This window comes from Canis lupus, chromosome 7 (genome assembly GCF_003254725.2).
Source record: "Canis lupus dingo isolate Sandy chromosome 7, ASM325472v2, whole genome shotgun sequence".
In the NCBI taxonomy this organism is placed as follows: domain Eukaryota; kingdom Metazoa; phylum Chordata; class Mammalia; order Carnivora; family Canidae; genus Canis; species Canis lupus.
The window spans coordinates 5,765,583-5,785,076 of NC_064249.1; the positions used below are offsets into that span (position 1 = coordinate 5,765,583).

At 54.5% G+C, this 19,494-nt stretch overlaps 1 protein-coding gene across 1 annotated transcript; it reads right to left on the reverse strand.

The window, feature by feature from the left end:
* Positions 1 to 6,591: 6,591 nt before the first annotated feature.
* Positions 6,592 to 17,562, reverse strand: FCAMR (Fc alpha and mu receptor). Its single transcript, XM_049111956.1, is given in 9 exon segments — positions 6,592 to 8,268; positions 8,900 to 9,015; positions 9,683 to 10,424; positions 11,287 to 11,572; positions 11,574 to 11,626; positions 14,587 to 14,730; positions 16,644 to 16,704; positions 17,046 to 17,097; positions 17,516 to 17,562. Coding segments are annotated over 9 exon segments (1,683 nt in total). The 3' UTR covers positions 6,592 to 8,086.
* Positions 17,563 to 19,494: the final 1,932 nt, after the last annotated feature.

Here is a 19,494-nt window from a genome sequence, read left to right on the forward strand (position 1 = left end):
ATGTGCTTTAAACTTACCCCCCCCCCCCCCGTGAAATAATAACACGAGAAGAATATACCAATAATGAGAACTAGGGCTTCTCGTCTGAAGGGACTCAGCAGGAGCACTGGCCTGGGCTCGGAACACACGTGTCCCGGTTCGGGCTCTGCCTCTGACTTGCCAAATGACCTTGGCCACGTTGCTTCCTCCTCTAGGCCTGCAGTTGTTTCCTCTGCTAAATGGGAGGACTGGGCCACGTGGTCCTCAAGGCTTCTGCAGTCCTGGGAGTCTGGGCTCGGGTGAGCACGGCCTCTGATTCCCGGGGCTGCTCTAACACATCGCTGTAGCTCCGGCCGCTTGAAACCGCAGAAACGTGTTCTCGGTTCTGGAGACCCAAAGTCAGAATCAAGGTGGACAGAGCTGTGCTCCCACCGGAGGCTCTGGGGGAGAAGCTCCCCACTCCCGCCTCCCCCAGCTTCCGGCTGCTGTGGGATCCCCAGGGCAGCCTTTGGCTCCTGGCTGTATCACCCCAGTCTTGTTCTTGTGCTCACGTTGCCTTCCGCGTGTGGCCTCAGCTGTTTCTCTGCTCTCTTTTACAAGGACACCTGTGATGGTGTGTAGGGTCCATTCGGATAATCCAGGATGACCTCCTCATCTCAAGTCCCTAGACTGAATCATATCTGCAAAGACCCTTTTCCCAAATAAGGTAACATTTACAGATTCCAGGGATCAGGGGGGTGACTGTGTCTTTGGGGGGCCACTTTGGAGCCTACTGCAAGCATCTACAGTGCCCATGACCAGTTTGGGTGAGGTCCAGGGAGATTCCAGAAGTGTGCATCCGTGTTCTCCAAGGCTGTATGCTCTAACTGAGGAGGCACGACCCCACACACCGCTGCCAAGGAGCAACACCAGCTGGGCGGTAGCCAGCATGGAGAGGCAGGCCGGCTTGGGGATAGCTCACGGGACCCAGAATGCCAGTTTCATATCCAAGCCCTGGCACCTGCTGGCCCCAGGGGACCCTCGACAAGTTCCATAGGGTCTTTGGACCTTCGTTTTCTCATGTATAAAATGGGGCGAATTACACTTACCCTGTGTATTTGTTACAAATACTAAGTATATTTATTATGTGCAGGGGCTGGCATCACGTAGGTGCTGAGGATTCAGCTTCAAACGAATGGGGCAGCCTAGGCTCTCAGAACAAAGAGTGGTTCCCGCTGATCGAGGAGGAACCAAGGGCAGAGAAGTGGCATGATTTGCCCACGTTGCCCCGATGAGGCAATGACATAGACCGGTCAAGCACCAGGGTCCTCCAGCATTAGGAAGTTTCTTCCACTTCCCAAAGCCTCTACTCTCCAGATGGATCTTTTGAATTGTGCTTCCACGGGTGGCAACAGACTTCGATTTGCACCTTCAGTGCATTCAGGGAAGACTGGAGAGGACCAAGGATAGACGCCTGTGCAGGTCCAACCCTACGGGCTGGTGTCATCAGCTGGATGCTCCAAGTCCCTGGGTTGACCCCATAGAGAAGGGGAGGCCCAAGCTGTGGGCTCCTTCCCCAGACGTCCCCTGCTCTCCTGGCATTCTGGTGTCCCTCGCTGCGGATGGCGCTTATGAACGCAGCATTTGCCAGCCCAGCGAGATAAGAGCGGACAGATGAAGCAGCCTATCACTGCTGTTTACTGCCCATTCTCTGCTCCCATGTGCAGATCTTTGGCTGAGTCAATGTTTAACCCCATCTGGAGTCAATGTTTAATCCCAGGCCAGCCAGCCCCAAAATCCGGCATTCCTCAGCAAACCAATCATACAGAGTCATTTCAATGTCAATCACTGAAAAATAGAATTGTGACAGTGAACCCACCAAAGCTAAACATCAAGCCCCTCTCCCCCTCTTTGGGATTGTCATGTCTAAGCAGCCCTCCCCTCACCAGCAGCAGGTAACATTCTGGCAATTCCTGGGCCTAGCTGTCCTCGATGGGCAGGAACACAGCATGTGCTCTTCCTGTCCTGGGCGGTTCCCCCACCACCACAAGCCCCGGGATAGGGACTATTACCCTTGGTGCTTAGCTGAGTGCTGCTGGCTGGGAGGGTGGGTCCTAGTGTGGTCGTGCCAGGAGTCCCCCTGTGGAAGTGGGCGCTCCAATAGTCTAGTTGGTTGGGCTCAGGTAGGCTTTGGGGGAGTTCTCGAGCCCAGACGTATGTTCGGAGGCCTGAACCTCTTCCCAGGTGAGCTTCCCTGTTAGGGAGTAGGTGGGGTGGGGAGGAGGAGATTAGCTATAAATACTCTGTATTTGCCTGGCTATTGGGTGATTTCATAGAGGCTCCCCAGGCTGTTCTTAAGGAGCTGGGAGCATGACATCTGTGACTGGCCAGCGTCATGTCAATGGCAAGAACAACCTCTGTGAGGGACAAGCCGGAGGATGGCCAGCTGGGTGGTGGATACGTGGAGAGCGGGAAGGAAGGTGGTTCTGGTCACTGGAGAGTGTTGGGGAAGGCAGCTTCCTGCACAAAATACGCATGAGAGCCTCAGAGCTCTTCTTTCTCCTATGCACACTCACTGAGCCACCTCGTTCTCCCTGACTACCTGCCTCCCTGTGTCGTGGCCCAGATGTCCAACCCCTCACCTGTTTCCCTAATTCTGTTCACTCCCAATCAGAGAGTGAAAACAACATTTCCTCAGAGGCTCCTGGGGCGGGGAAGGGGGGGGTGTCTTCATCATTTGGGTGGTGGGGCAATGAAGGCAGAAACTGTAGTCGGAGTGTCTTGCCCCGAGGAACCTGCTGTGAAGAGCAAGGGGTAGTGAAGCCGGGCTGGAAAGTTGGCCATGGTCCAAAGGCTGTCTCAGTTTCCCCGGGGCCAATCCCAGGGCCCCAGAGACTTTCATTCTCTGCTTCTGAGAGGCAGGAACAAATGAACAAATCTTTTCAGAGGTTACCAAACTGCTCTCACTGCTCTCTTGGCCTCTCCCACCTCCAGACCCTGGCCAGGGAGGGGCGGAAGGAGGAAGATTTTTAGAGCAGACATCCAAAGTCAACAGGCAGGGTGTCAGGTAACAGGGCCCAGCCCCTCTCATAAGCCACTGGGGTCCTCCTGTGGACTTGCAGTTTCCTTGTTCCTGGTCCGAGCCTGGCCTTCAGCCCACCGTTTGCCTGTCGGCCACTGGAAAAATATCCTCGGAGATCCCCTGCAGCCCATGCCCATCGGAGCCTTAACATTCCCATCTGTGCAATGGTGTACAATCCGCTTTTTTCTGGTGCTGTATACCATGATTAATTTTGTAGTTGTCTGCGCTGCACAGGTGGTGTAGTGTGCTGGCAAAATGAAGAGCTTAGGCCCGTTGCATTCACTCACCAGTCTGTCCTTCCAATGCCAGGCTCTGAAGAAGCAAAACTCCCCGATGTCCTCTCCCTGAACTCTCTTGTCCAAAGTGCAACGTCTACACTTGCGGGGCAACTTGGAAAATGCCTTTGGTCATGGTAGTCCGGGCTCTCCTCCTCTTAGCTAAGATACTCAGGGTTGGGGAGGCAGGAATTTACAACATTAGGGAGAGAAGTGGCCCTTTTTTGACCTTCTAGACTCAGAGCAGAGCTGATAGATCTAGATCAAGTCAGCAAATAAGCAAAGGTTGGGAACTCGGACAGAGGTTAGAAACGGTGGAACACAGAAGAGGCCAGATGCTAACCAAGGAATGTGTGTCTTCAATAAAATGGGACCAGGGTGGGAAATAATGGCCCTACTGGCCTCGTGCCTCAGTGTCCCTGATTTCTACATGCCTCCAGAAGTGTGGCATAGTGTCCCTTCCTGCCTCTCTGCTGCCCTTCTGGGCTTCAGCCGACCCCTCGGAGAGCAGGTAGCGGGGTGACCATTCATCCTCCTGCTGATAGTGAAGGGAGCACGCCAGAAGGCCAGCACCCGAGAGCCAAGTTGCATCCCTTCCTGGGGAGGGGAGAGCTTGGTGGTGCTGGACCCTGCCAGAGGGCCAGATTTCCTTGTGTGTCGAATCTCCATTTCCATTCAACATTTGTCAAGCTCTTAGCCCTAGAGTATCCATCCCAGTGGAAAATAATCACACGATTCACGTCTACTTGGCTGAAGTGCATTACAGATCATTCCATGGAAATACTTTCTTCTTCGAGTCTGACTGAAACTGGTTTTAAGCTGATTCTGAATTTCCCAGACCACACTGGCTGCTGGAGGAGAGGAAGAAACCCCCCAAAATCTTAGTGGAGAACAGTGACAAGTTGGGGGGGAGGAGGGGGTCAAGCATTTGCCCCGGGTCACCTGCGATGGATAGATATCCTCGCAAGGAGTTAAGGATCTGAGCTCTATTAGCACAAGGCCGGTGAGACCTCGGGGTAGTGACCAAATATTTAGCTCCCAGTTCCAGCTCCCTGAACTTTTATACTTCATTTAGCCAGAATAGGAATAAGCCAGTTGGGTGACCAAAGAAAACAAGTTACTGGAAATGATTATAAAACCTTCTACACACAGGCCTAACAGAGGAAAACAAAGAAGGCTCTAGAACGCTAAACAGGAAAGGACCTGATGAGATGCCAGGGCAATGACCCAAGTGCGGAGGAAGAGGGCAGTGTGGGGGTCAAGGATTTAACCATGGAGGTAGACGGCTTTGTGTTCAGTTCTTGGCTTGCCCTCTCCCTGGGAGTGTAGCTGGCTTCAGTGTTTGCATGTGTAAAGCGAGAATCATCAGACCTGCCTGACGGAAATGTTGCGTCCAATGCAATGTGAAAACCGAGGGTAGGGGCTGCTGTGTGGAGCTGCTAAAGCAAGAAGCCGCAGCATGAAGAGTTGCGCCCTTGCAGGGAGGATCTGTTCGATCTCAGGAAAGTCCGTGCTCCCTGCATCTTGGATTAGAAATCTCCATGGAGAAGGACAAACATTATATGGTTTCATTCATTTGGGGAATACAAAAAATAGTGACAGGGAATAAAGGGGAAAGGAGTGAAAATGAGTGGGAAATATCAGAAGGGGAGACAGAACATGAGAGACTCCAAACTCTGGGAAACGAACTAGGGGTGGGGGAAGGGGAGGTGGGCGGAGGGTGGGGTGACTAGGTGACAGGCACTGAGGGGGGCACTTGAAGGGATGAGCACTGGGAGTTATTCTGTATGTTGGCGAAGTGAACACCAATAAAAAATAAATTATTCCCTTCAAAAAAAAAAAAGAAAAAAGAAATCTCCATAAAGACTTCTCTCATTGCAACCTAGTGATGGATGTTTCCCTGCCCCGCGTGACAGTGATGCGACTAGCCTGCTAGCTGGGGATAGAAAATGAAAAATAAAAATAAAAAAATGAAAATGAAAAAAAAAAAAAGAAAATGAAAAACAAATCACAGACAATCCCAAGTTGGTCTACTTCGTCTGTTTGACTCCTGCCCCACTCCAGGCACCAGTGAGGCCATAAAGGAGAGCAGTAAAGACTTGGGCTGCCCCCATTTCCTTCCAGGGGAGAGTTTGACTCACATCTTATCTCTGCCCAGCTCCCAACCGTAGGCCCTGAGACTAATCTTGGCTCTGCTCTGACGCTTTGAACTTGTACTGGCTCTTCCTCCTGGCAGGCCTCAGCTTCCCTAAAGCACCCTGACGTGGCAGCCGGTTCTACTTCCAGAAGTCACCCCTGACTCCGGCCACTTGGGCAACACCCTTGCCAGGTGGGTCCCCTCCTTCCCCAAGATGAGATAGTCGGGCAGGGCACCCTAGCTGCTGGACCCCAAGAGAAAGTGTTACAGGACTCGGGAGGAAGGAGAGGTCCCCGAGAAGGGTGGCCAGGGGGAGGCTGGGAAGCTTATGAGGAAGAGTGGGGTCTGATCCTTGACATGAGAGCGGGAACAGAAGGTCTTGTATGCTCTTGTGGCTTAGTTCAGGGATCGGGATTGGCAAATCATGGCTCTAGAGCCAGATCCAGCCTGACACCTGTCTCTGTAAGTAAAACCGTGTTGGCTCCCAGCCAGAGTCCTTCCTTCACGTGTTGCCCCTGGTTGCTTTGGTGCTACGTCGGCAGAGCTGCGTAGCTGCGACAGAGGCTGCTTGTTCTACAAAGTCTAAAGTATTTACCATCAGGTCCTCTACGTAAAAAAGTTTGCAGGCCCCTGCTCTCAGTGCATCCAGCTTTCCCAAGCAGAGCGATCTGAGGAACCCGGTCCGGTGAGGTTGCTCCACCAAGACGGGGGAAACAGTCATGGTGCCTCCACACCCCAGGGCTAGTCACAATGCCCCTTAGTGTATTAGGGCCTCCAAAAAAATCATACACAGAAGAACCTTTTTACTGTTCAACAAGCATGTCCCAAACCTGTTTGATCTCCCGAAACTTTTTTTTTTTACCTCTTCACAATCTTGAGAAGCTAGCATTCTGTGGACGCCCCTGGTAAACACTAGTTGGGTGGAATGACCCTGTACCGCCTGAGTTCTCAGCCTGACCCTGCCTCTAATGGGCCAAGTGACCTTGGCTGTATTACATACACCCCGGGGCCAGCTTCCTCATTGGTTGAATGCGGTAGTGTGGCTGTCCTATCTCGGCCTCTTGCAGGTTTTTCGGGTAGGTCACTGCGATAGCGTTCATGAAAATGATCTGGAGCAAGATGACTGTGGTGTCATTGATTTTTTTTTTTTAATTTTTATTAGTTTGGCTTCGATACACTGTTTAGCAATGGCAAAGTGAGGAAAGCACAAGATCAAGGTTATGAGGTCCCTTTTCTGATCCTTGCTCAAGTACCCACTGGGTTTAACCAAATTCTTTTCCCCACAGGGCCTCAGTTACTTCCCCTAGACTCTAAGGATCTATTAGCTCTGAAAGTCTACAATCCATTTGGCTAGATACATTCAACGCCCCCCACCCCTTATCCAAAAAAATGGGGTCTCTCTCACCAACCTTAAAGACCAAACTGCCATGATTTTCTGTGGACAGTGTCTGTGCTCGGTACCAGCTGTGAGGAGGTATTAATGAAGGGTTTCTACTGTGGCTGACAGCATGGGAGGAGGCAGGGCTGATTCTTCTGGAAATGTCGACCCGACAATTCTGAACTCGATATCAGAGTCTTTCTTCTCTTTCTCTTCCAAGGCTCAAAGGCTGCTTTGCCCAAACATGAAGCTTAGACGGCTGATTAACAGATTTGACAAAATAAAAGAGCCGTGGGACCAAGGGTAGAGGGCAAGTTCCCCAATAGGCATGGGATGAAATGGTCATAAAGCAGAATCCACATAAAATTCCTTCTGGCCACCTTTTCTGTTAACACCTCCCTCCCCCTAAAATGACCATGTCTCAGCTTTATCAACAGTCCTTGATATCAAAGATTTATAAGCAGTTGAACAAGTGGAGCTTTATGAACAAGGTGAGGATCTACTGAAAAACACCCTCCTCATCCATGAATTTAGGAAAACCCCAGAAAATTTTGCCTGGGTCAAAGGTCTAGAGCGTAGTGAGTGAGGGCTCCTGGGGAGGAATGATTTGAGGAATAGGGGTTGTTCTTTTTGGTTTCCATGGAGAAAGCACCTGCTGGTGGAGTCAAACAGGGGAACTTCCAAGTGTGGGGGGCTCAGAGTATCTCAGAGGCCACTGAGCCCATGCCCTCCGGTCAGCCCTCCAGTCACAAATATTTACTGGGACCCCCACTGACTTGGAAGTTGTCTGGGGACATAGTGAGGCGGATCCAACATAATTACTGCTCTAAAGGAGCTTAGGATGTACTTGAGAAGGCAGCCTCGTGTACATGAATATGATTAAATGTGTGCAGCAGGTCGAGTGCTAGCAGACCTCAGGAAAGAGGGCAGCTAGCGAGGGCTAGGAGTGATGCCTAAGATGTCACAGCAATTGGCAGCCTCTTCTATTATCAAATCCCCAGGTATGGAAATCCCACTTTCCCCGGGGACCACCACCAGGGTTTAATAAATCCTTTCTTGAAGCCTCTTTTGAGTCAAGCATCACCTTTGGCTGTGGGAAATGCTTGACCTTCCTAGGCCCAGGGATGGCTAGCCCCTGCCTCCCCAGATGGAGCCCCAGCTCCATTAGCTCCCCTTCATGCAGGTGGAGGAAGGATGAGAAAAGGCTGAAGTTACGGTGTTTGGTCCTGGTTCTCCTCCCATGGTGACTGAGCAGCTTACTCTTCTATTCCTCGGGGTCCGGGGTGCCTCTCCGGGACTGTCAGACTGGCCTGGGGAGGACAGTCACCCCGGAGCATCTTCCTTTCTATGAGAGGCAGCTGGTCTGGCTGGAGGCTCAGTTCCAGGAAATATGTCATCTGAATCAAGGTGACCCCTGCAGTCCTCTCTGTCTCCTGAGCTGCACACATACAGAGGATGCTGTGAGGGGACTGGGGACTGAATTCGATTCCCTGGGAACCCCAACCCCCAACCCCCACAGACTTTGGGAAACTCCTGACACCAGAAGAGTTGCAATTGAACCCTTAGATTGAAAGGGGTTGGGCCAGACCTTTGGGGTCCTGGGTGTGATCAACTTAGCCTCTTGCACTTGCTCCCAGAAATCTCACCCTCTCTTCAGAAGCGCTAAACACCATAGAGCCCCTCATTTTTACGAGTATTTAAAACTGGGCTGGAAGAGATGCCCAGCTAGACTGTGTAGGGACGCAAGTGCTGTCTGCTCCTGTATCTGATCCCAGCCCTGCTGCTTGCTCTTGTGGCACACATGCCTACCAGTAGCATGTGTCTTGCCATCCCCTGAAGAGCTTTCTCCTTCAGCCCTGGGAGGTCGCTGAGGCATACGTACAGAGATGACTTCCCCATTTTATTGATAAACCAGGAGTGGTTCAGTGGCTCAGACGAGAATTTAGCATTTCTACATCCAGAGGTCCTGGCATCAACCCTGACCCCACCCAGTCCCAAGGTGTCAGATGGGAACAAGCACTCCCTGCACCCCCACCCCCACCCCGGGGGGCTACTGCAACTCAACTCACTCATCCTCTTTCTCCGGAGCTTCTTTTGCAATAGGCCAAGAGCCACAAGCGTAACGGGGAACAGCATAGATACCGGAATCAGGATCCAAGATTTGTTTTTCTCTCCTGGAGTAGCGCTGGAGTAGATGTAGCCAGTGAGTCGGGGGAGGGGGGGGGGAGTGGAAAGAGCACAGGGGAGTGGAGGTTGGAGTTGGATGGGAGACTGAAGGGCGTTTGACCCTCGCCGCTCACTTTACAGGTGAGAAGCTGAGGTGGGGGAGGTGGGCTGCCCTCATTCCCACAGCAGGTTAGTAGAAAAGCTGGGACCAGAACCCAGCCCTCAGGTTCCCAAGCCCTGCATCCCTGTCGCTACTGTCTTCCCTGCCTGGGTACGGGCCCCACCATGTGCCCCAGTGGGAAATAGCTGAGTGAGTCAGGGAATCTACCCTGGGCATTTGGCTCCACCACAATCTTTCCTTGTGGCTTCAGCAAGGACCTCCCATGTCTAGATTTTTTTGTTCCTCATCTTTTAAAAAAGTCCCAAAGGTTCCACCTAAATAGTCTGTTTTCCTAATGTTTAGATTTTACTTGAGAACCACATGAAAATACTCGGGGTTTCTTAGCAAGGACCCTTGAACAGGCAAGGGAGGGTCTGTGATTTTGATGGTCTTTGCCCTTCACTGTCCTGGGCTTACAAAGAGGAGTGAGCAGATGGAGGGGGGCACAGAGGTCAGCCCACAGAGGAGCATGCGGAAAGTGGGGCAGAGGCAGGGCCCCAGCCGAGACAAGGGTCTGGGAGTTTACCTCTTCATGGGGGACCCCTTGCCCCAGGGCCTCATGGACCCAGCAGCTGGGGCCTGGCTCGGTGTGGCTTGGGGATCGCTGTCTCCAGCAGGCCTGTCTAGGTCCCCTTGGGTGGTTCCTTCCTCGGATGCCATCTCTCTGCTGGTGGGGCCCAGGGTCCACACACCTGCAGCTGGAGCAGTTCCTTCAATGGAGCCCAGAGCTTGTGGCTCAGAAACAGTTGTTGCTTCTCGAAGGATTCCCTGCACCCATTTTTCGGAGACCAGAGTTGATGGCCTACGGGTTCCTGTGACCTTCGCAGCTACATCCGGGGCTGTTCTGACCCTCTCTGTTTCTTCCTCTGCTCCATCGGCCTCAGTAGTTGTCTCCCCCGCTTCCTCGCTGGGCCGAGCCCTGTTGGCTACCGAGCCTCTGGGGTCCCACACCCAAACATCTTCTGTTGTGTCGGACACGCCTCCGATCGCTGAAGCCGGACTCTCTGGAATAGGGACCGTTGCCCAGACAGAGGCCGCTCCCTGGCTGTCCGTCCCTAGAGCTCCTGCCCCTGTTGTTCCCAGGGTCTGCCTTCCCTCAGCTGTTGTTCCTGGAGTCCCAGCAACTCCGGCCCATCCTGTCCCCTGTCTTTCTATGGTCTGGGTGGCTCCTGGGGTCCGTCCGTTGGCCGCTGGTGATGCTGTTCCAAAGGATCCCGTGACGAGCTCAGTGGCAGCCGGAGTGGCCGTGGGGATGGAGCTGGAAGGGCCTGCGAACGGCAGGGGGACACCCCATGGGAAGGCTACCCCGGCTACCCGCAGGAGTCACCAAAGGGCGCCAGGCCTAACGTGTTCGCTCCAAGGAACGCGGCCTCACGAAGCAACAGCCTTTGCTCAATATATGGGATAGGATAAAAAAATTAGGGAAAACCAGGTGTCTTCTCTAGCCTGTTGCAAACATTGACGTGCTTTGGTCCTTCCTCCTCGTGTGGTGCCCACACATGCCCTCCCGAGCCGTCCGGCAGCCCCTGGGCCCCAGCCCGCCACGTGGGGCTCTCGCCAGATGCTTAGGCAAGTGCGGTCCCAGGCACTGCCCCCTCCCTTTCATGCCCCCTCCCAGGGCTGCCACTGCCTGGGCACCCTTCCGTGGACCGTGGGTCCCCAGCTCCAGGTCACTTCTCTGGAACCTTCCACGCAGAGCATGGACCTGGGAGGCGCCAGACGTCTGCTCAGGGGCCCGGTCTCAGGAAGAGCCTCTTCTGTGCTCGTGTCTCACCTGCTCTGCTTGTCTGAACAAAGAGACATCGTGAGCCCAAGCGGCCAAATTATCCGATTCACTCCCTTCTCGAGTCCTGTCCAAATACGCCTGCCACGAGCCGTGGGGGAGCTCGGGTGGGATGGCCCGCCTGCGTTCCGCTGGGAAGGGTTGCTCAATATCTACCTTCCTTCTGAAGGTGATTTTTTTTCTGAAATGAAAGCCTGCTTCCTAGAGGTCTGGCCTTACCCCCAGCTTTTCCTCATCACCCCCCCCCCGGCGGGGGCAAAGCCCTCTTGGACCCGTGCAGCATCTCCTGCACCTGCCTTCCCTGCACTCTCTTCATCGGACTTGACCCGCCAGCCGTGAGCGCGTACCTGCAGAGACGGTCAGGTTCATGCTAAAGAAGAACATGTTGTTCGTGTTTCCAATGCCACAGCGGTAGCGCCCCACGTCATCCGGGGACAGCTGGGCCAGCGTCACCACAAACAAGCTTCTCCGCGGGAAGTCAGCGAGAGCCACGCGGCCGCGGTAGCGCAGGTGAGTGTAGTGGGTGGTGGACACGATGGTGTGGCAGATGTGTGTCACGGGGCTTAGGCGACACCAGTACTTCCTGTCGTGCATGTTGATGGTCAAGGGGGCGTAGTGGCACCGGATGGTGACATGCTCCCCCAGGCTTCCCGGACACCAGCCTCGGGCCCTTCAATGCACCTGCAGCTGCAGGCAGAGAGAGGGGGAAAAAGTCAGAGGAAAGGGGGCGTTGAGTGTGGTCACCGTTTGGGGAGTCACGAGCTCCACGCTCTGCCAGGATGAGGGGACAGGTCGGAAAATGGCCTCATGAAAGTGAAGAAAGAAGAATCAATATGGACATGTCAGAGCTTAGCCCCTGGGTCCAGAGCACCCCAAGACATGGAATGGAGCTGCATCCAAGGCCCCATCTGAGACACAGAAATCCAAGGATACTCTTACCAGCTATTAGCCAGCACCTGTCCTGTGCCAGGTGTCAGGTGTGGTCACACAAGTCCACCCAGAGCCTGTGTCAACATGTGCAGGTCTGTGGTGGGTTTGCTGGACTGCAGAAGAGAGAGGATACGCGGGAAAGGGAGGCTGGGCTGCTTTCCTCTGAGAGGGGAGGGTGCCCTACACACAAGAATCCCGGTCCCCCTGGGGGGCCGTCCCCAGACCCAGGATCGAAAAATGTTCGCTCCCGGCACTCTTCTGTAGAAATGTCACCGTCACGTGCCCCCATCAAAGCACAGACTGGGACCATGTCTGCTCTGGCAAGTGGCATAAATCACGCCTGACCCAGGCTGTGGCCTGTCTACCGAATGGCACGAACTTGACCCGGTGTGGGCAGAAGCAAAGCTTGTCCTTTCACTGTCTCTTCATATTGGCTCTGCTCCTTCACGCATCTCAGGCATCCTTTTGGGGACAGTAGGTTCTGTCGTCTCACCCGGAGAGGAAAAAGTCTGGTCCGGCTGAGAATGGCATCTCCAGGGCAGTGCAATGACCGGTTGCAACTCCAGGCTCTCCGCGCTCCTCCTTCCTCTGTTCAAAATCGCGGTGTAGGCCCCTCGGGGATCGCATACGGAGGGGCAGAGAGGAAGGTGGGGGGAGAGTTGTGGGCTGTTCGCCTTGCTCTCTGGGCACACTCATGTCCAGGGCCCTTCCTGGGACTTTGGCCCCCCAGACTTTCCCATGCTCTCTGGCTGCTGTTCCTTTCTTGCAAGAAGTGCCTGTCCTGCTGGCCTTTGGGCCTCCTCCACCTCCACCAAACCTATGGCTTCTGGCCACCCGCCCTTCCTTTTGTGGTCATGGTCCCTTCTGGGGGGCCTTTGTGGTGGAGTCCCCATGCCAGCTCTTTTCGTAGGTGCCACATTTGGTCACAGGAAGCATAGTTTTGTCCTGCTGTCCAGAGAAGCTGGGACACGGGACAGCATGTTGCGTAGCTTTCTACAAGTTTCCTTCTCTTGCTGGACTGAACGTGAAGGGGGAAGTAAGCCCTCCTGTCTGTCTCCTGGGGGTGGGGAGGGGGCAGGTGGAGGAGAGCACAACACGCTGACATCTCTCTCCAAAACAGCTCTTACAGGGAGTGTGGCCACCCTCTCAGGATTCCTCAGATGGGGGGGGGGGGGGGGCTGTTGCTCGCACAACCAGCTGTGCCATCTCTCCCCACAATCCTACACAGGCGGTTAAATATCTTGCTTTGGGATGTCGGTGCCTGGCATCTATCAATTTGTTCTATGTCTCTAGGGCCTCTGAAGCCAAGAAGGTTCAGTTTTTGTTTGTTTTTAAAGATTGTATTTCTTTGACACAGAGAGAGAGAGAGAGAGAGAGGGCACCAGTAGGGGGAAGGGCAGAGAGAGAGGGAGAAGTAGGCTCCCCACTGAGCAGGGAGCCCGAATTGGGGCTCAATCCTGGGACCCCAAGATCATGACCCAAGTCGAAGGTAGACATTCAACCAACTGAGCTCTCCAGGCACCCCAAGAAGGCTCAGTTTAATATCTAAGCTTAACAATATCCTGTGGCCAGAACTGGCTACAGAATCGCAAAGCCCAGTGCAAAACGAAAATGCAGGACCCCGCTGTTCGGAGGCTATTAACCCCCGTTCTTTATGGTAATAGCAAGGCAGTAAACCAGGGGTCTTCTGAGGCTGGAGCCCTTGTGATGCATAGGGCACGCGCTCACGGAGCTGGCCCGCCTGCTGCGTATGTCTTGAGGTCTAATCATAGGGAGACTCAAGGCCGTACTTGCCACGACTGTAGCAATGTTCTCACTGTAGTTTTAATTAAGTGACGTACATCCAACTAGGCCACGATCAGTAAAGCTAAATGGCAATTTATCATTGAGAGAATTTTCAGGATTATAAACAAGGACCGTCGTCTTGGGACAGCGTGTTGGGGCCCTGAGTAAGTGCTCACACTCTAGCTTCGGGAATTCTTACGACCTGCGGGGCGCACACTCGAGAGACTCTCTGCCCCATTAGTCAACAGGATGGGGCAGTCTGACTGCTCAGGAGAAAGCTGATTGAGAATCCTTAATGAGGGGTGCCTGGTGGCCCAGATGGTAAAGCGTCTGTCTGCCTTCAGCTCAGGTCATGACCCCATGATCCTGGGTTCGAGCCCCGTGTGTCGGGCACCCTGCTCAGCAGGGAGCCTGCTTCTCTGTCTGCCTCTGCAGCTCCCCCTGCTTATGGCCTCCCTGTCTCTCTCTCTGTCAAATAAATAAAGAAAATATTTTTAAAAGGAATTCTAAATGAGCTCTCGCAATGAACATTTTTTTTCTTTTATTAATACCAAATTGTCCTTGCCCTTGAGACTCGTTTTATGGATTACTGATCAGTAGCTCTTAGTTATATGTAATTAACGTATATGTATATATATTATATTATATATAATTTGGAATATATTTGGTAGGTATTCTAAGTAATTTGGAATTTTTTATTAGTCACCTGTGGGAATTAAGGAAAGGGCTAGCATTTTAGGATGAATATGGTGCCCCCCTGGGGTGCCTGCGCTCATTCCCCCATCATTTCCCTGCGGTTGTCTGTGGCTATGGCTCCCCCTGGGAAAGAGCGAGGGGGGGCCAGCAGATGGAGGGAGGCCAGGGATTGGAGACAGACTTGGTCTGAGAGAGCAGGAGAGGTCTGAGGCAGGGCAGAGGGAGAGGGGTTGCACCTGCGATGGACGTCTCCTCCATCAGGCAGAGGGGCGAGAAAGGAGTGAGTGATTCATTGGCCCAGAGGTGGGCCCCGGAGGGGACAGGGCCATTCCACAGGCATCTGAAATGGGGTCTTCTGTGTGGAGGGGTCAAAGCAGAACCTGGGGCAAAGGGAGGAGATGGACCATCAGGGGGCCTCCTAAGTTCACAAATGCACCCACGAGAGACAGAGCCAGCTCTAAACTCCCTGCCAGGCCAGATTGCTGGACGCCCCCCATGGAGTAAGAGCTCCCTGCCTCCTGCCTCTCCTCCCTTTTTGCTCCTGTGACCCTGCTGGGGTCCCAACATGGGGATGAGAGGGGAGAGAGGAACAGAGCAGACAGTCACCACGTCCCCTGCACTGCCTCCTGACCGCAGGCCTTGGGTGGATGAGGGGGCTTGTCTTTGAAAAAAGATTGAAGTCCTGACCAAAACATTTAACTACATCCTTTAAAGTATCAAATTCAGATTTGAGACCTAAAGGAATTAAGTCAGGACTCTTACCTACGTTAACATGTTAGCAGAAAAATCACGGGCCTGCCTGAGTTTTCATTTGGGGGCAGGGGGATGCCTGCCTTCTACTGAGAAATTTTATTTTATTTTATTTTATTTTATTATATTTTATTTTATTATATTTTATTTATTTTATATTTTATTTTATTTTATTTATTTATTTTTTTTCTACTGAGAAATTTTAAAGGGGCGCACGGGAGATTGAAATAAGAGATGGTATGATTATATCACAGAGAGTCCTTGCTCAAAATGAACCTTCGTTTCCTGAAAATTCTGATTTGTTTATAGGCCAAACATAATTATTAATCTTTTTTTTTGTATTACCATAGCATTTTTTTATTCATTCATTCAATGGTTATTTGTTCAGCGTGTACTCAGGACTAGGTTCTAGGTACCAGACGCTCTGGGCAAACAGTCACTACATTTCTCAAGGGTTCCCCATTACCATTAAAATAAAATCTAGACACCAGGGGTGCCTGGGAGGCTCAGCAGTTGAGCATCTGCCTTTGGTTCAGGGCGTGGTGATCCTGGAGTCCCAGAATCGGGTCCCACATCGGGCTCCCCATGGAGAGCCTGCTTCTCCCTCTGCCTGTGTCTCTGCCTCTCTCTCTGTGTCTCTCATGAATAAATAAATAAAATCTAAAAAAAAAAAAAAAATCTAGACACCGCAGCACAGAGACAGGGCTATGTGTCATCTGAGCCTTGATCTATCCAGCCTCCCAACACCAGCCTGCCAGGACCCGGAGGGCAAGGGCTGTCTTTCCCCCACTGTCGCTGTGGCTGGCGTGTCATCGGCCCTCCGTGGATGTGTGTTGACTAAACCAGTGGATGCAGAGATGTAATATCATCTACCCACCTAGCTTCTTAGTAGACTCAGCACTTTGGGGTAGGGCAGGTCTGCATCTCAAAGTCCTCAGTATTGGGCCTGGTGCTGTTTTTCTTTCTTTTTTTTTTTTTTTTTTAAGGTTTTATTTATTTATTCATGATAGAGAGAGAGAGAGAGAGGCAGAGACACAGGCAGAGGGAGAAGCAGGCTCCATGCCAGGAGCCTGACGTGGGACTTGATCCCAGGACTCCAGGATCAAGCCCTGGGCCAAAGGCAGGCGCCAAACCGCTGAGCCACCCAGGGATCCCTGTTTTTCAAATGAGTGGGAACAAGCAGCGCACCTTCCATCTGTTGCCTTTCATGCCCTGGACCCGTTATCTTGCAAACGCAGCTGACTTTCAGTCAGCAATTTGAATGGAAGAGAGCAGAGACACAGGGAAATGTCAAAACAGTGATTATTCTAGAAATGACCAAAGCAGGCATATGCCCTCTCTGGGGAGCTCTTGCCTGTCTCATTCCCCCTGGAGCCAGACCTGACCACCCCCTGGATCTTGCATGGCCTGGGGTCCAGGAGGGAAGGCCAGGGGTAGGCCCGGACTGCCGAGGGAGCTGGGCGGCGTGCCGTGCATCCCTGCAGCCTGGAAGCCACGGGGCTGGTTTTGTAAGCTCTGAACCGGGGCTGTGTTGGGGTCTCACCTTGCAATAGGCACACCATGAGGAGGACGGGCATTTTCCATCCTGCCCTCCGGTTGGTGACCTGCAAAGAAAGCACTATAGTTGAAGAAGCCTGAGGGGGACCAGTGAGAAGCTGGGGTGAGCAGCAGGGAGACCTGGGGTGAGCTCTCTCTCACTGCAGGACGTCCACTCGCGCTGTGTTGTGCTGGGTGGGCCGTGCCTAACCAAGCGCAGGACGCGGACTCCACCGCGCTCCGAAGCATGTGTGTTTGGCCCGGGGCCCCATCACCAGGGCTCCAGTGTCCCTGCCCTTGGGGTATCTGTGTTCAGCAGAGTGGGGGGCTCCCTCTGTAGGATCCCAGCCCCTGCACCCACACGGCGGAGCTGGGAATCCGGGGGAGCCTTGTGTCACGGAAAGGCTACAGGCTTGCAGTTTGGACCCAGGCTGGGTGGTGGGGCCTGGCAGGCTGGGTTCCTGGCCCGGGGAACGAGCAAGTGCGTCAGGGGGCCGTTGTGCAACTGGAACTCGACTGTGCCAGGGGCGCGGGCAGTGTGCAGGGACCGAGCAGTTCCCGCCCCCCCCCACCCCTTCTTTTTGGCCGAAGAACAGCTGATTCCCTCAAGGGGAGCTGCTGCTTTGCTGGCGGGGTGCCTCCGCTCAGTCACAAGGACTTAAACATTGGCTCACGGGACGAGCAATTGCACAAGGGCCCTAGTTCATTCTCTTTCTTCTCCAGGACTTCTAGAAAGCCCTCCCTGTCCCCTGGCCAACGCTGATCTCCCCCGCCAGAGACTCGAGGGTGGGCCTGTGTGTGTCACCCCTCTACCCCAGGGCTCTGGACAGGAGGCCACAGGGTGTGGGGGCACCGCGGGCTCTCGGGAGCGGGACTGACCACTCCTGCGACAGACGCCCTGCCTGTCCCCACCAGTCGGCTTTCATCGCGTGCTGATTAGAAATGCCTGCTTCATCCGTGTTCCCCTAGGGTTTTCACGGTTGCTAACTGACGGATCCCAAATCTGTGCTTGAAATCTATGTACTGCCTGCGGTTCTTGGGACCTAGAAGGAAGGAAGGGAGGAAGGGAGGGAGGAAGGAGAGAGGAAAGAGAGATGCTGAGAGAAAGGGAGGGAGGGAGGAGAGAGGAAGGAGAGAGGAAGGGAGGAAGGAGGAAAGGAAGGGAGGGAGGGAGGAGAGAGGAAGGGGGAAGGAAGGGAGGGAGGAAGGAAGGAAGGAAGGAAGGGAGGGAGGCAGGGAGGAGAGAGGAAGGAGAGAGGAAGGGAGGAAGGAGGAAAGGAAGGGAGGGAGGGAGGAGAGAGGAAGGGGGAAGGAAGGGAGGGAGGGAGGAAGGAAGGAAGGAAGGAAGGAAGGGAGGGAGGGAGGCAGGGAGGAGAGAGGAAGGAAGGGAGGAAGGAGCAAAGGAGGGGAGGGAGAAAGGAGAGAGGAAGGGAGGAAGGGAGGGAGGGAGGGAGGCCGGCTGGCTGTCCTGGGGTCCTTCCTCCTCTCGTCCCTACCTCACTAAGGTTGAGAACAGGTGCACAGTCAGCGGTCTGGCCCCGGGCAGGGGACCGGCACCTCCCCAGGGCCCAGCCGGAGTAGGGGAGGAGGGGAGGGAATGGGAGGGAGGCCCTAAGGAGACGGGGCGGGGGTGGGGGGCGACAGCAGGGGGGTCGCTGGAGGCCGGGGCTGGGGCTGGCCCCGAGGGAGCCCCGAGGGGGCGGCCCTGGAAGAGGCCCCCGCCCGCCCGCTGGCTGCTGGCCGCCTGCCTCCCCCGCCGGCCTCTGCCAGGTGCGCTGCCCTAATCTGCTGCTTGATTACCGCCCACCAAGCCCAGGTCCGCGGGGGCGAAGTTTTTCTAGCACGTTGGGTGCTGACTCTGCGCGCCGAGGCCAAAGTCTGCCCCCCCCCCCCCCCCCCCGCCCCCGCGCCAGTGCGGGGAGGCAGCAATCTCCAGGCTCAGGAGCAAAGGCACCTGCCCCGAGGGGCAATGAGGAAGCTCGACCGAGATAAGCGGCCTCGGGTTATCGGCCTTGACTGGAGGCTGGCAGGGGAACACTGCAGGAAGTGCGCCCAGGCTCCTGGCACCCGCCCCGCCCGTGACCTCCGAAAGCCTTTCTCCGGAATACCGGGAGCCCCAGCTCAGCAGCCTGGGGCTGCAGGCCTCGGAGTAACGCCCAGCACCTTGGGATTGAGATGAGGGCCAGGGTGGGGGCTCTCGGCCCCCCCCCACACCCCAGTCCTGTCCTGCCGGGAAGAGCATCTACCCCATCTCCAGAACGGCGCGGGGGGGGAGCGGGGGGGGGGGGGGTTGGGAACTGCGCCCCAAATCCCCACTGCCCCCCTCCTCCGGTCCCCCCAGGCCACTTCTCTCCTGTTCCCTGCCCCTGGGGACAGCCCACACGAAAGCCAAGGAGCCCACGTTGGGTAGTGCAGCCCAGAAGCAGGACTCAGGAGCTCTGGCTGGCCCTGCCTGTGGCTGATCGAACCATAGAATGACCTAGAGCAATGCATCCTGCTCCAGAGCTCTTTGTGACGTGTGTGGGTCCTACGTGACTCAGGGAGTCGCGTGTCAGGGTGAGCAGGAGAGCGGGGAGGCAGGAGGGACACGCCTGTCCCGGGAAGGGCCCCCACTGCACACGTGAGACTTGCTGCTGCGAGTCACCACCCCTCCCCGGGGAGACAGGACCCCAGCCTCTGGGGACAAAGCCAAGGCTCACCTGTCCTCCTGGCTTAGCTGAGGCTTCTGCAGCCATCTCAGTCCAGAGATAAGATCCACCCGGACTCTCCTTCTCTGTCTGTCTGTCTGTCTTTTTGAGATGCTGGTGTTGGAACACCGTCTAGCTTCTTCTCCTTAACCTTGACACTGAGAAGGTAGC